The sequence below is a fragment of the Apteryx rowi genome, unplaced genomic scaffold, assembly GCF_003343035.1.
Source record: "Apteryx rowi isolate R43461 unplaced genomic scaffold, aptRow1 scaffold_643, whole genome shotgun sequence".
Taxonomy (NCBI): domain Eukaryota; kingdom Metazoa; phylum Chordata; class Aves; order Apterygiformes; family Apterygidae; genus Apteryx; species Apteryx rowi.
The window spans coordinates 198278-213475 of NW_020450920.1; the positions used below are offsets into that span (position 1 = coordinate 198278).

The 15198-nt window shown below is 42.8% G+C and overlaps 1 protein-coding gene across 3 annotated transcripts in view; it reads left to right on the plus strand.

The window, feature by feature from the left end:
• The window catches only part of LOC112974973 (gamma-aminobutyric acid receptor subunit rho-1), a 33985-nt gene extending 23937 nt beyond the window's left edge, over positions 1 to 10048 (plus strand). For all 3 annotated transcript variants that reach the window (XM_026084504.1, XM_026084503.1, XM_026084505.1), the window contains 6 exons: positions 1494 to 1717; positions 3877 to 3959; positions 5184 to 5324; positions 6072 to 6224; positions 8010 to 8206; positions 9088 to 10048. In XM_026084504.1, coding sequence (XP_025940289.1) covers positions 1494 to 1717; positions 3877 to 3959; positions 5184 to 5324; positions 6072 to 6224; positions 8010 to 8206; positions 9088 to 9375 — 1086 coding nt within the window. In that variant the 3' untranslated portion in view covers positions 9376 to 10048. The remainder of the gene's footprint in view (positions 1 to 1493; positions 1718 to 3876; positions 3960 to 5183; positions 5325 to 6071; positions 6225 to 8009; positions 8207 to 9087) is intronic.
• Positions 10049 to 15198: the final 5150 nt, after the last annotated feature.

A 15198-nucleotide genomic window follows, 5' to 3' on the forward strand; every position in this document is an offset into this window, starting at 1 on the left:
GTTTGAAGGAGATATTAACCAATTAGGAGTCAATGAAAAAGATTTTCCTGAACGATTTTCTTTAAACCTGTATACAGGATAAAAATCTTAAAGAATGCTATAGAATGGACCCAAAGAAAAGAAAGAAATGACATGGTCGGTGGCTTCGGGGTGCTTCAGATGGATGCAGTGTAAAACATTTCCAGGAATTATATTGGCCTCCAGTGTAATACTAGCATAGCTGGGATTAATAAATCACTTCTGCAAACAAACTGCAAAAAAACATATTTCAAAGGGATTGGAAAGTGTTGTGGAAAAAATCAAAATGACAAATAATTTAAAAAAATAGCCCAAACCCATCTGACTTCCCTGACTCAGATACCATGGCAGACAGGCCAGTCTTAGACACTTCCCTCTGCTTATGGGCAGTATATTATGTTACACTGTAAGACCCCATGCTTRTAGACACTTATGCATGAGCTTAATGCATCAGCTACGTGAGGGGATCCTTTGAAATGAGGAAGAAGGCAAACACAAGCATATGTGCTTTTGGGGTCAGACCCGGAAAATACAATGGAGCTAAAAGAGAAGGAACATACATCAGATCTAACAGTACAACTTGTGGGGAGAAAGAGCAAAAAGACTCCCCAAATTTCAGCCAAATACAGACAGCCTACCTAGGTCAAGAGAAAAGGAAAAAAATAAAGCATTAATAAAAAGATTTAACAAATGACAGAGTTTGGGCCTGGTCTCTCCTGTTATAAATCAGTCAGATCAAAAGAGTTGTGCCAGTTTATGTCATGTGGAGATCTGCCTCCAGCTACGATAACCTCAAATGAGAGGAGAGAAAAATCATGTCCCAGGARAGCCTGAAAGCTCTGGGTTTCTGTGGGCTTCAAACACCAGCTCCTCTCTGTGCAAATCTCACCTAGAAAATCCTCACATAAGTCTCATGCCCGTTGTTAGGACCTTGGCTGAGATGCCATGGTTTCTTTGTATAACCCTACGTTGATAGACTTGTGCCCTTGTTGTCGCTGTGATGGAGGAAGAGCTCCCACATTTCAGTGACTTCCTCTGGCTGTCCAGGTGAAGACAGTTGCTGGAGGGGCAGTGGGGGCAGCTCAGGTAGCAAACGCTTGCTCCTTTACTGTCAGCTCCAGAAATGCATCTTCATAGGGTTGGGGAATTAAGTGGTTGGTAGCTCTCAGCACCTACCACTGCCTTGGCCTATCTGCCCTCTGGTCCTTGGAGGTGCTCGCAGACAGGAAAACACAGTGTTTGATCTGACATCTGGAGGGCCTCCAATTTCTGAACCAAGTCATTCTGACCTGAGGAGCAAGCAAGCTACAGCTGATCTTGACTGCTGCAGCTTGGGATGTGTCTTCAGGAACGGTGCTTTATAACTTGCTGTTTGTACCAGGGGAGAGAAGTCATTGCAGGCAGATGGGGAGAAGATCTCTAAACTTGCCCATGGCAATAAGATGTAAGTTGTAATACAAACCTGTTTCTTTCAGGACTTCACCATGACCCTTTACCTGAGGCACTACTGGAAAGATGAAAGGCTGTCCTTCCCGAGCACCAACAACCAAAGCATGACATTCGATGGCAGGCTCGTGAAGAAGATCTGGGTTCCCGACATGTTCTTCGTCCACTCCAAGCGTTCCTTCATCCAYGACACCACCACTGATAATGTCATGCTGCGAGTCCAGCCAGATGGGAAGGTACTTTATAGTCTCAGGTAAAATTGCATTCAGTCAGTGCTAGTTATTAGTGAAATGAGAGAGAAAGCATGGCTTCATGCTAAAAATAACTAGCTAACTAAATTTGATGTACTGACTAGCCACTGTGATCAGAAGGAAAAGTCCCCTTCCCTTACCATAATAAAAATGCACAAGTGTACAGGGAGGCCATCTGGGCCAGTATTATATAAATAGAATGAGAATCAGGACTGAAACTTCATTCATAGGAAACAGTTTGTGTCACCTTCCTCCAGCCAGTTTCTGTCCCCCCAGCTCACCTGCCTCGAGAGCAGGATTTCCTAACCACTTGCCCCGTGTAACTTCTCTATCTCCTTTGCAGCCCCCAACACGCCRTATTTCCATTGCCTGCTGAACCTCACTAGCCTAGGGCCAGTGGGAAGGAAAATCTGGGTCTCTCTGGCAGTAACCCATGCTAGTTCATTAAGTGCCCTTTGCAGGAAGTGATTTTCCTGGTTCCTGCCATCAATGCCTCTTTGCCTTGCATGTGTGATTAACCAGCCACAGACTGCAGTTCCTAGAGGGAGCTCACCTTGGAAAAGCAAGTTGTTATCACTGCAAGGCATTGCAGAAGAGATAAGGCACAATCTAAGGAAAAGGGCAATGTCTTATAATAAACAGAAGTCCAAAGCAATTATATTTATCCACTTTACTTTATAACAGAATCTCAGGGTCTGGTGAAATGTACAATTACTGTTTGTACAGGTAATTACGAAGAGATATAAATTACACTGAATACAACTTCACCTTTACGTTAAGCAAGAAAACAGACAACATCCTTAATCACACAAAGTAACAAGCTTCACCAACAAGGGTATATAGCTCCTAGTGACTCACATGTACAGCTAGAGCAGCTCAAACACTGTACTAACTTTAGACCCTTTGTGCTTTTTGCGCGATATCCGTTTCATGTGAAATGCATGAACGCTCCTTGAAGAGAGTGTGGGAACAAGTAAGAGTTGTGACATCTCGTTTAAGGGTTGATGCTAACCCTGTCTGACTTTCTCCCTTATTTTCTGCCTGGTGGAACATCTTTGAAAGAAACATATTTTTCCATCCAGAATAATCCAGCTGTGGGAGCACTCTCCAGAGTGATGTGGTGTGGAGCCTGCTATGAAGGGAACTGAGTGTAAATCCACATGTTCCCCAATGCATGGCAATTCTCTGATCACTGAGTAGTCAAGCTGGCAAGGTGGGGGGGTCTGTCAGAAGCAAGGAGGTGATTAAAAAAAAGTAGAGGTTCCCACAGACTGCTCTCACTCATCCTCTGAGACCCTCACCATCACAAACTCCCCATGTGAAATAGGCAGGACAGACTCAGCCTGTGAAACCTGGTGGGTGTTAGGTGTAAACTGAACCACTCAGTCCTGCCCGCGTGGAGACCCTACCGGGAACATGCAGGACCAGACACCAGGCACCTGGGGATGCCTGTGCTGCAAACAGAGGCATTGCTGAGCTGTCGGTGTCAGGGGAGCTGCAAAGTGTGAGGCAGTGGGTGGGGGCAGTTGTTCAGGATTGCTGCTTGCACCTTAGGCACCTGAATTCCCCACTGAGTCCTGGATGAACTGAACTTGCCTCATCTCTTCTCCTCAATCCTCAAGCCAGTTGGATCAAGATTTATGGATGCTCCCAGCGCAAATACAAAGTTATATTATTAAAAATGAGACGATTAGACTAGAGGAAGACCAGACTTTTTGTTTTATAGTGCTCAGCATTTCAGTGGTCGTGGGTTTGGACCAGCTTCAGTTCTAACTCTAGGTACTGTCCGTGCCCTCTAGTGGCTGATATCAAGCATGATTGCCAAGTTTTGAATAAGTAGCTGAGTATTCAAGCAATGCAGAAAAAACTACAAAGGGTAAAAAGTTTCTTCTTTGCCCTTTCCCGTTTTCTTCCCCAATTTTTTTTTCATTTAGTAGGAGTTTATGGTGGTCTTTCTAGTCATCTATTCTAACACTAGTTTGCTGAGAAGAAGAAAGGGCTTTAGCTTAAGTGGAATGACTTTAGCTCAATGGAAGGGGGTTTTTCAGTGAACTGTCACTGGCCAGGTAGTTATTTAATAACAAAACAAACTTGCAGCTTTACTATTTTTCAATCACATAAGAAGTCTAGTTTTTAATGCACTGGTTTTTATTATTCCTAGAGTTACAGTAACAGCAATGTGCAACATGGATTTCAGTCGCTTTCCCCTGGACACACAAACGTGTTCCCTGGAGATTGAGAGCTGTAAGTACAAGGGAGGTGTGTGTAAGCCAAGGAGTTCAAACTGCGACCACCTATAATTATAAAATAAGCAGATGGTAAACAAACTGGAGGTCTAACCCAAGTGAGCAACCTTCAAAACTGAGAAAAAAATCCTTGCCCTTAAATATTTTTGCTAGAATTCTTTTAGATGGTGTTTGCAACAAGAAAATATACTTTAAGCACCATCTGCAAATGCTGTCTTGTCAGTGTCCCCCTCAAAAGTCAGCTGGACTGCCCCATGCTTCTGCCCCATCTCCAGAGGTTCAAGGGCGGTTTGCCTGCATGTCAGCAGTCCCCAGCAGCATCCATTTGCCCCAGGTAYCTCCCCCCACCAATAGCTCTTAAACATATAAAAAAAAAGTTCTTAATCCCTTCACGTGCATCCACTGCTTATTCATGGTATATAAACCATGATGCAGCAGCAACATAATCACCTTGCCTCTTATATTTCTTACACCTATGTGAGATAAACTCAGTTTATATCCCCATGTAGCTGTGTTGTCCAAAGTACGATTTACATATGAATTTCCTGGATTTCATACAGATACATTTTAAACTTTTAGCTTTTTAGAGTCTTTTTATCTTTCTTAAGTTTACAATAAGTAATTGTAATCTTAATTCCATTTTAATAAAGTTATGTGCAATTTTTTTCTCTCTGTTGAAAAATAGCTGTTATTAAACCCATCTGAAAGCATTAACATTACTATATTTTCACATGTATTAAAAATACAAGACATGTAACATTCATGTGTGCATCACAGGCAGAAACTTTGTCTGAGAGTTTGTTCTCCCACATGCCTCAAACCACTGATAGTCTGTTCCTCCTGTTACCCCAAGCAGCCTCTTTCTTCTAAGTCTCCCTTCCTTTGCTTCTGATTTTAGGTGGATTATGAGGGACATTATTTCAAGTTCTGGTGCTGTGGGCTACCTGATGCACAGATTATGCATGTGAAAATATGCTTAGAGGAAAAAAAGAGGGTTACAAAACATATCAGTCGTCAAGACCGAGGGCTGTGACCATCAACTGGCCCTTCCCTTTCCATAGCCGTACCCATCACCTACGTGGCTGTCAGCCAGCTGGTGGCATTTGGCCCTTTTACTCAGGACCTTACATTTAGCTTGGAATATGCATTGGCATGTGCTGAGCTGTAGGTGCAATAATGGCTGTTTCAGTGCGTTGCACCAAGGTTTGCTGTGCTCCCCTAGATGCCTACACTGAGGATGACCTCATGCTGTACTGGAAGAAAGGGAATGATTCCCTAAAAACAGACGAGAGGATATCTCTGTCCCAGTTCCTGATCCAGGAGTTCCACACCACCACAAAGCTTGCCTTTTACAGCAGCACAGGTGAGTAACGGAGTGCCTGGCGGAGGGTGGGCCACAGGAAAGGAGTTGGGCCCAGCCCTCTTGCCCTTCGTTGTAGAGGATTATCCCACTGGGAGGTCCCAGGGGTGCCCATCAGACTGATCTTGGCACTGCAAAAGGTACCAGCTATCCCCAGCTCAGACTTCATGATTTGCTCACTGTGCTGCTGCCTGCACTGTGCTGTCCCTTCCATGTTAATAGTTACAAAATTATCAGATGCATTTTTATTTAGAAAGGCATACAAAAACAGGACCCTGATGTTCTAAGACCTTTGCACCCTGAAGTCCTCTAAGAACTGACTTGCACAGAGGATTTGCAAAAGTTGACTAGCACTTGCCAAAAGGGAAAGTTGCTTCGGACTGACTATTTTCAATTAATTTGATGTTCCTCTTCTGGAATGAGGAGTGCCTTATTCTGAATGCACTTAATCTCTCTAGTTAGAAAATCTGGAAAGGCTATTCTTCCTCAAGATCACACTAGGCCTTAATGTGAATTAAATGGCCTGGGTGCACGGGTTATGTTATCTTCTCTGGAAGATCTGCTCATGAGAGATATTTAGACTACCATAGTCAGTTCAATAAAGATTTTCTGTAAACTGCAACATCTATGGTCACTGCTTGTGTTTTCCAAAAACCAAATGTGGCACTGTTTCACTGATGTACCATCACCTTGTCTGAAAGTAGTTTGACTTTGGTGTGACTTCTCTGTTTTCTTCTCTCTGTTATACAGGATGGTACAATCGCCTGTACATAAACTTCACCTTGCGCCGACACATCTTCTTCTTCTTGCTCCAAACTTACTTCCCTGCCACTCTCATGGTTATGCTGTCCTGGGTCTCTTTCTGGATCGATCGCCGAGCAGTACCTGCCAGAGTCCCTTTAGGTAAAAATGATCTTGTAGTCAGCAGACCTAAGAGACAGTGCATGCAAGGCCCTGACTATGAAGACAAATCAGGGAGCAAATGCCAAACTCTGCTTTTATTGCTTTTAACAGATACATAGCACATACAGAACTGAAGTCTCAATATCCTTCAGAAACTTTAGTGAGCAAGAACGTGAAAATCAATATTAGCAACACTAGCAAACCTTCGGTTTATTGAATTTTTCTAGAGGAGGGAGGGTGGAGGTAACACAGTAAGCTGAGCTGCATTGTTCAAATTGTTAAATAAGATTTTACTGCAGTGTGAGGGATTTAGCTTCCACTTCTACATTGTCCTTCAAACAGATGAAACCACACATCACAGGATTTGCCATAGGAGCAGAACTGTGCTATGGATGTGAATCTTCTTTTAAAGTGGATGCTTTTTCCTTAATGAAGTACTATTTGTGTTTCTACAGACTTTGAGCCCAAGCTTCCTTCCATTTACTCCAGGGAACACATTTCAGGACTTTATTTACTGTTAAAATTATGTTCCTCAGGGGAGAGCATATATACAGCCCTAAGGGAGATGGCAATGGGGAATGTCCATGTCCATGTTTGGAAGCAGTATCCAGTGCCTTGAGAAGTCATTGAACAGGAGCACAAATGTCTGGGCCTAGGCGCTTCAAGAGACATAGGCACTGCCTTTAGAAGCAGTTAGTCACTTAGATATTCCTGTGAATTCAGTCCTTTATGCATATATACATCATTTCAACTTTTGAATGGATTATTAATGTGAAATAATTAGTCTTTGTAATAAGAGGGCCACAGACAGCCTCCCTCAGAGACAGGCTAACACTGATCTATGGAGACTCCTGTCCTTGTTGGTGTGTTTGTCACACTCACCTACGGGATAATGCGGGACAGGATTTCCCCTCACTGGGCCTCATTAGTTCCTTCTGTAATAAGAGAGGAACTTAAGGATTGTGCCCTTAAGGAGAGCTGTGATATAGCTAGGAGGATCACTTGCACATAGTGCACATGCTGTATGGGACCCTCTGCCAAGAGATGGCCTGCAGGGACCAAAGGAGGTGCACAGGGAAGAGGCAGCTCCTCTGCAAGGGAGCTGGCTGGCAGCTGGGTCTTACATTTGCATTTAGTATGCATTTAGTCTTCCCCGAGGCAAAAGCCTAGCCTGCAAGTCTCCTTCTCCACTGGCTCCTGGAGGTTTCCCAACCTGGTTGCAGAGGGGGAAGCTGCTTGCTGCTCCCTGAGAGCCTGCTGGGCTTCCTGCTGCCAGGGAGGTGACCTGATGCCTGGGTACTGTGGAAGCGCAGCTGCAGGGATGGGGCACCCCAGGCAAGGTGCGGTTGGAAAATACAGGCCTGGGGAACCTGGCGGATGTAGCAGCAGCGGACTTGCTCTGCTCACATCCATGTCGCTGAAATATTGAAGTAGAAGCTCAGATATTCTTAGCCCTCAGGGAACTGCCCTGTGCCTGCTGATGGTCCCAGCTAGCGCAGGGGCAAAGCGCTGCTGCCTTGCAATGAGAGGTAGTGGACAGGAACCAGCTTAGGAACACACTCAAATCAGAATTAGCATTAACCTCACAGAAAAGATAGGAAAACCCCGGTTAGAAATCAGGGCTGTCTAGACCCTTCTCAGGCAATGAAACCCTTCACTTAAATATGAAAAATAATGGAGTCAGGTAAACTCAGACGTCAGGAAATTATATCTGCCTCTGGTGTTTGTGACAAAGGGTCTGGTTAGAACATGCCTTACGGGCTCTCTGTCTTGGTATATTCTCAGGGATCACCACCGTGCTGACCATGTCTACAATCATCACAGGAGTGAACGCCTCCATGCCCCGTGTTTCCTACATCAAAGCGGTGGACATCTACCTATGGATCAGTTTTGTGTTTGTCTTCCTCTCGGTGCTGGAATATGCGGCAGTGAATTACCTGACTACAGTGCAAGAGCGGAAGGAGAGGAAATTCCGGGACAAGGTGAGGTTTTCAGTCTCCAATGCTGTTCTTTTTGCCACTGGGAAAAGGTGCATCAAATGTCTGAGAACTATCTAAAGTTTGCAACTACAGTGTTTTGCTTTCTGCTGCCTTGGGAGAATGCAATGCCTGCAAAAAGTCATCAGTAAAGTATTGCTAGTTATAAAGATTAGCTACAGACATCTGCCACCCAAGCTCACCTGTGTTTCTTCAGTGTGTGAAGGCAGGGGCATCCCCCCACATATAGCCCTCCACTGCCTGTGTAAATGGAATAGGTTTTAGTATTTTACCTTTAAATATGTTGTTATTTTGAAGATGCAAATACAAACCTGTGAATTGCACAGATGGATATTGTGTTTTGGGTGTCAGATAACATGGCAGATTTCCTCATTTTTTCCCCAGGCAGTGCCTGGACTTATACATAATGGTCCAGAGTTCCCCCTTTTTGCCTTTTAGGTAAATTATATACATAAAATTATAACCACCCCAAAATCTCAGCCTCAGCTCTTCTCTTCAAGTTGGGCAAGCCTAATGCATCCCTTCTTGCAGTTCCCTCTGCCCTTTTTTCTGGTTTTCTCAGCTTCAGGGTACTGGCTCAACCTTCATTTACATCTCAATACCTGTGCTTTAGCCAAATGAACTTTTTCACAGCTAGTCACAGCTGTGCTAGAGCATAGCTGCTCTTTGCACAGCTCTGAGTTGTCTTGCAGATGTGAAACTGGAGAAGGAAAAAAGCTGCTGCCCAGCTCCATCCTCGCCGCTGTTCTCGTTCTCCCTTTTGTGTCCCAGAAGCCTGAATCCACAGGCTTTTCTTCCCTCTGCCTTTGTAAGGAGAACATGGCTCTGTATATATATCTGGACATAATTCACAACTGTGTCCACAGCTTCCTTGTGCGTGCAGCCTGCCTCAGCCGCGGCCCATGATGATGGATGGCAGTTATAACGATGGTGACGTGAATGAATTGGGGCACTGCATGTCTGAGAATGGAGACAAACAAGACAGAATGATGGTGCAGCTGGCGCTGGGGTCTGAAAGGGGCTCAGGCAGGAGGAAAAATCAGAGATACGTCAGCATGCGGATCGACACTCATGCCATTGACAAATACTCCAGGATAATATTCCCTGGTGCATACATTCTATTTAATTTGATATACTGGTCCATTTTTTCATAAACATACATAACTTCTGTATTCACAGAGCTTTGCATCATTATATGAAAGTACAGTCTCACAGGCTAACAGAAAGAAAATAGTAAATGTATTAATTTGAAGAAAAATATGATTGTTTTCAGGATTTCTAATTTTTTTTTTACTACATATGTCTCATCTGTGGTATAAATATCTCTGTGCAAGTTTCACATTTGAGCTAAATATAGGATATACAATCTAACATTTTATACTTAAAGCTGTGCTATGTTCCTTCTTGTGCCTCACAGGCCACTGTAAACTATTTTAACAAGTGACAGTAATTGCCAGTTGCTTATATACAGTGCATCCTCCATTTCATGACCCTGAAAGTACTTGAGTGCATGCATACATTTCTGGACTCAGCAGACCTATCGCATTCAATACCAGCATATACAAAGAATATGCAAATGCACATTTGTTTGCAGGATGAAATGATTATCAGAAGCACAAATTGTCCAGTACCAGGAAACACTTTGGCAAGGTTATTGATAGTCGAAGCGTGCTTCCACTGTTTAATACATGCTGTGCTAGCAGTACTGAACTGACAGGTCCAAGTGGTAATACATTTTAGAACTGAGCTCTGTCTTGAGCACACTTAAAAGTAAAGTAATCTTTCCAGGGTGTTTTGACTATCCTTTTAAAATTACTTACAGTGTACACTTACTAAGGAATCCACTCGAGCTGGACAAAAGTCAGATTTTCCTCAATGATAACCAAATCACAGGAGCTCTCCTTGGATTTGCTTACTTGGGTCAGTGGGAATTTTGCTGTTGAGTTTCCTGGGAGAGGGAACAGGGTTTTCTACAAAATGTTCCACCGAAGACAAACAGGAATACAACCCCCCCACCCATTACAGAACAAACCACTGCTATCTGAGATTGTCTAGGTGTTACTGGTTAGTAACAGAGAGTTGCAGCTTGTTGTAAATTCTTGTTCCCGCTAAAGCCATTGATAATTGCACTCCCTTCCAGGAAGAACCTAGTCCGTGTTTAGTAAAAACATAATAGAATGATGCTCAACAGGTGACAAAACAGTTGTAAGGACTTTATATCTGAGTTACTAAAGATACTATGCTGAAAGCTTTGGAATGAAATAAAAGGAGTTTCCATTTGCAGACCCAGGTGCCTCTGACCAACTCTGCTTTGATGCTGCATCCACTATGCCAGCACCCCACTGCCCCCCATGCCCATGCTTCCCGGGTAGAAGCAAGGAGACACAGTGGAAACTGAGGACACTTGGCATTTACTTAAATCCCAACTCTCCATCACAGTTTCTGCAGAACAACTAGCCAGCCTAACTATTCTATATGGAAAAGGCAAAATCTGTAATGTAGAAGTAGTAAACATATAAATTTCAGGAAAATAAGAATTTGCTGAATAGAGTCAGGGGCCCTTACAGTAACATCATAACTGAAGATTTCTCAAAGAAAGTTGGGTTGTTCAGTCAGTCTGCCATCATGTGTTCTCTGTCTATATCCATATGGCCAAATGATGGTGGTGGGTGGCAGAATTTTAAACACATGCACACCTTTGCACATAATTGTAAAATTCTTCACATGCACAGGAACAACATTATTTCCAGCAGAGCAGATGCTATTGTCTTTTACACATGTAGCTGCTCTAAGGATCAGATCAAAGAAGTGGCATCTCCAAAAGGCAAATGAATCTTCTCACATGGCATCTGCTCTGGACCAACTGATCTGCTACTCTGTGCATTGTGTTAGACATAATGCACAGACACTGAAATTGTTTGAACACTGCTGAATCTTCCTTTAATTTCATATATAAATAAATTTAATGTAAAAACACTCAGCATTTCTTAAAACCGCTGAAATCATGACCTGCAAAAGTAACTGCACTGCATACTGCACTTACAGCCTACAATCCGTAGGCAAGGCAATGAAATCACAAAAGTTAAAATCATTAAAAGACACACTCAGCCATAAGATAATTTTACTATTAATTTCTACATAGTTTTTTTTCACATACACATATGATCTGAGCTTTGTCTTACCAAGTTTCCTTCATATCGTATCATTCTCTAGTGAGTTTTTCCAAGAGATGAAAATATATATATTTTCTTAAACCATAAACATTTCAGTCAGACGAAGATGACTGGCAAAAGCAAATGAAAGGCTAACCATGAGGTTTGGTCACCCTCCCTCAATCTGAAGCACGTTTTAGTCCACAAATAGCTCCAAGATTTTTTGGGGATGGCTTGCATAGGAATGTATTCAGGTTCTCAGCATTACAAGAACACATTCACTTTCACAATTATAAGAATAGCACAAACAGGAGTGCCAGACTTTGTAATAAGCTGCCCAGATATTACATTTGTGAACTGCATTGTAAGAAGCCTAATGCTATGTAGTTTGCTGCATCAATACTTAACATTTCCTTATAGGCTCATTGACTTTATATTACAAACATTCTTTGACCTCTGACTAGCATATTAAGGGAGATTTTGAAGATACAACTGGCAGCTGGACTTTCAAGTTCCCTGACTTTCAATGGGAGACTGGTTTCTAACTGCTTGTAGGATTTTGAAAGTTTTTCTTCTGATATGTCTTCCTAAATGGACTCCCCAGCCTCCATGTTTGGATTTACAGTGTTAATTTTTGTGTTTTACTTTGAAAACTCTAGTGCCTTTTCAATCTTATATATATGTGTATATACATGTATTCTATAACAACAGGATATGTCATATACAGCCAGTGTTTGCTATCAAGGACTGTAATCATTAAACATACTTACATACACAGTTTGGGGGATTTTAAGCTTCCAGCATATGGTTTTGTATCCAATCATTAACATTCCACTCCTTTTCATTTCTGCAATAAATCTGAGTGATTTATTTGTTTTGGCTTCTTTCTAGAAACACTCAAAACCACAATAAAAATTCACATTTGTACAGCACTGTGTGTTCTCTACCTTCAAAAGAATTATCTCCATGAGTTTCTCAATGCACATAAGACCTTTTTGCTCATGACCTGATCCTGTCAAATACCAGATGTCCTTAAATTCTGTGGCACTGCTGTCGAGGGATGCTACAAGGACTGCTGCCTCSRSRWTRYRGSYRCKSCTMCKGSYCRGCTGCTGGCCCCTGCAGCTGCTGCCCRGGCCCACGGGCACGATGACACATGTGGCCAGTGCAGAGGCCCTCTCCCCCTTGCTTGGCCCTCCAGGGTGGTCTGCAGGCCACGCAGGTTCCTGGCCCTGGGCCCCTGCGGCTGACACCAAGACCCTCGCCTGCACTGGCTGCCAACACCAGGACTCCCACGCAGCCAGCTGCCGGCACCACAGACACGGCCACCATCGCCCACGGTCTGGCTCCAGGTATTCATCTGAACTCCCTCACTCCTGTCTCTCCAGTTGCTGGTGCCTGGTGCTTACAGCACTTGCACTCGGGGCATAGAGTGAGATGACACAGAAAGATGGTTAAGAAAAGATTTAATGAGAAGATAGGACAGACTGAGGTGATCAGGCGCAGGGCTTGCTCAGACAAGTGTGCTGACCAGCGCTCCTTATACTCAACGTCTCCTCTTAYATCCCCTCCTATATATTCTCCCTCCTTGTTCCTCCCCAACCCCTTCCCCCAAATATTCCTTAGAAAGTTTTACATAGTCCCACAGGCCCCCCCTCCTATCTAAAAATCCTCATGTTCATCTTGTTTCTCTGCTCTTATCCGTTACAGAGTCCAGGTTGGCTGTATTTGCAGTTTTGTACTGGACCATCGATGAATGACTCAAGGATTTTCTCTTTGTCATCATCTTCATTACTGCTTGCCTACGAGGTTTTGTGTCTCTGTGTGTCTTCTTTATTGCTTCTTCCTTTCCTTATTGTCCCCTTTGCACTGAAATGGTCCTTGAACTGATAACCTCATTCATGAAGACACTCTCGCATTGCACACATCCTTACACCAGATAGGATGGGGAGCTCTGAGGTTTCACAGGCAGGACTCGGATAAGAAGCCTGCATGCAAATTCTAAATCACAGGGAAGACTACACTAAGCTTCTTTCCCCCTAGACTGTTTATATGTTCCAATCCTCATTTTTCTTGTTTAGGATGATATTTCATGATATAATTAAGACCAAATTCTTGGAGGCTTATTGAAACCCCCATTTGGGATGATGATAACAATCCTGTTTTGTTGATTTTAGAGGCTGAAGTGTATTGGCAGGTCTCTGTGGGTTATGGTTAGACACTCATGAGTTTTGTCTGTCAGCATGTTGTGACACACTAATAGAGGGGTGTCTGGGATACACCTATCACATGCCTAGATTAAAAACCCTGGACAATGAAGCCTTTAATAGTCTTTAATGATGATGATAATTACTGATAAGATGAAGTAGTAAGGAGAGTCAATAGGAAAATTCAGTCAGAAGCAGGTAGAATAAGAAGCCAGGAAGAAAGACTGATGATCTCTTTTTCCCATTGAAAGGATATTCTCATAACCATCATATCATTAGATATCCCTTTCTCTACCTGTTTCATGCCTGAACAAGTGATTCTCCCCATACAAAACAGATCCAAATTCCTTGCAAGCCCTGAGGAACAGGTAGACATCCCTGGGACTTCCTTCTCTTACACTTGCTCATATGGCAATACGGTGTTTGATGGAGGACTGAAGAACAAGCAATGAGGAATGAAAAGCACCTGTGAGACCATCTCTATTGCATGTTCCACAATTGGACATTACCAGTTCAGCGGCCACACAGTGAATGAGGGCTGTTCAGATACTGAATGTGGAAGCTGAACAAATTGTAGRTTGTGAGGAATGCTTCAGTCTCCAAGAACTGAAAGTATATATAAACAGGTGAAACTATGGAAATTACAACTACTGATGAATTTTAAGTACCTATCGAATGGTTATGGTGAAATAAGACTCCAGCAACTTAATTCTGATGAACAGATGTACTGCATTTGTGGATTTTTTTTATCCTTTGATAAGATCTTGAGATCTCAGATATCTATCAATCAAGTGGATTGATCCATTATTACATTTGCTGGTTACCTTTGAGACTAAACAGCTGAAAGGATAAGTTTGTATAGGTACTCTAGAACAATCATAAATGATAGTACTGCATAACAGTGTATAACATATGGCTGTTAAACAGGCTATTCTCACTCCTTGCTTCTCACTATTTTTAAATAAGTAAGTTCACATACAGTTGTGGCTGAGAAAAAACCTTGACCAGTTTGTCAGATACTCTTGGCTTCTATACGTGCCTAAAGAAATCTAACACGGCAGCAGTCTTACCCAACCTTGGCCTAGTAGAGAATTTTGGTAGGAGCTCTTAAGAGGGACACACTTTTATTCCCTACATAAAACCACCTAAATCTTGCACAGCAGTTCTGAGACAGTGGCACACTGCTACACGACAGGCTTGCCAGGCTCGGGAGTAGAGGTGAGGAAAAAGCACTATCAAAAAGTGGCATGGGTACCAGCAGCAATGAAGTAGGCAGGCTGGCAGACAAAGACTCTGCAGAGGACTGCTACTTTCAGGACTAGGAAATGTTAAGCCTTAGAGAAAGCCAGGCAAACATGTAGACTGATTTTTTTGTTTGTTTTAAGATGAGTTAATCCTAAATGCTTTGCTTGAACAAAAAGTTGGCCTTGGGGATGCCATTACAGTCATGAGAAGATCATGCTTAATGAATGCTAGACAAAGGATTATTTCGGCAGCTAATATGTAATGATACTTATTAAGAGGAGCATACAATCTTTCTCTTGATGACTACAATGTAAAAGGGTACAGAACCTCAGACATCGGGGGGTATGAACAAAAAATTTTATTCTCTAGTAAT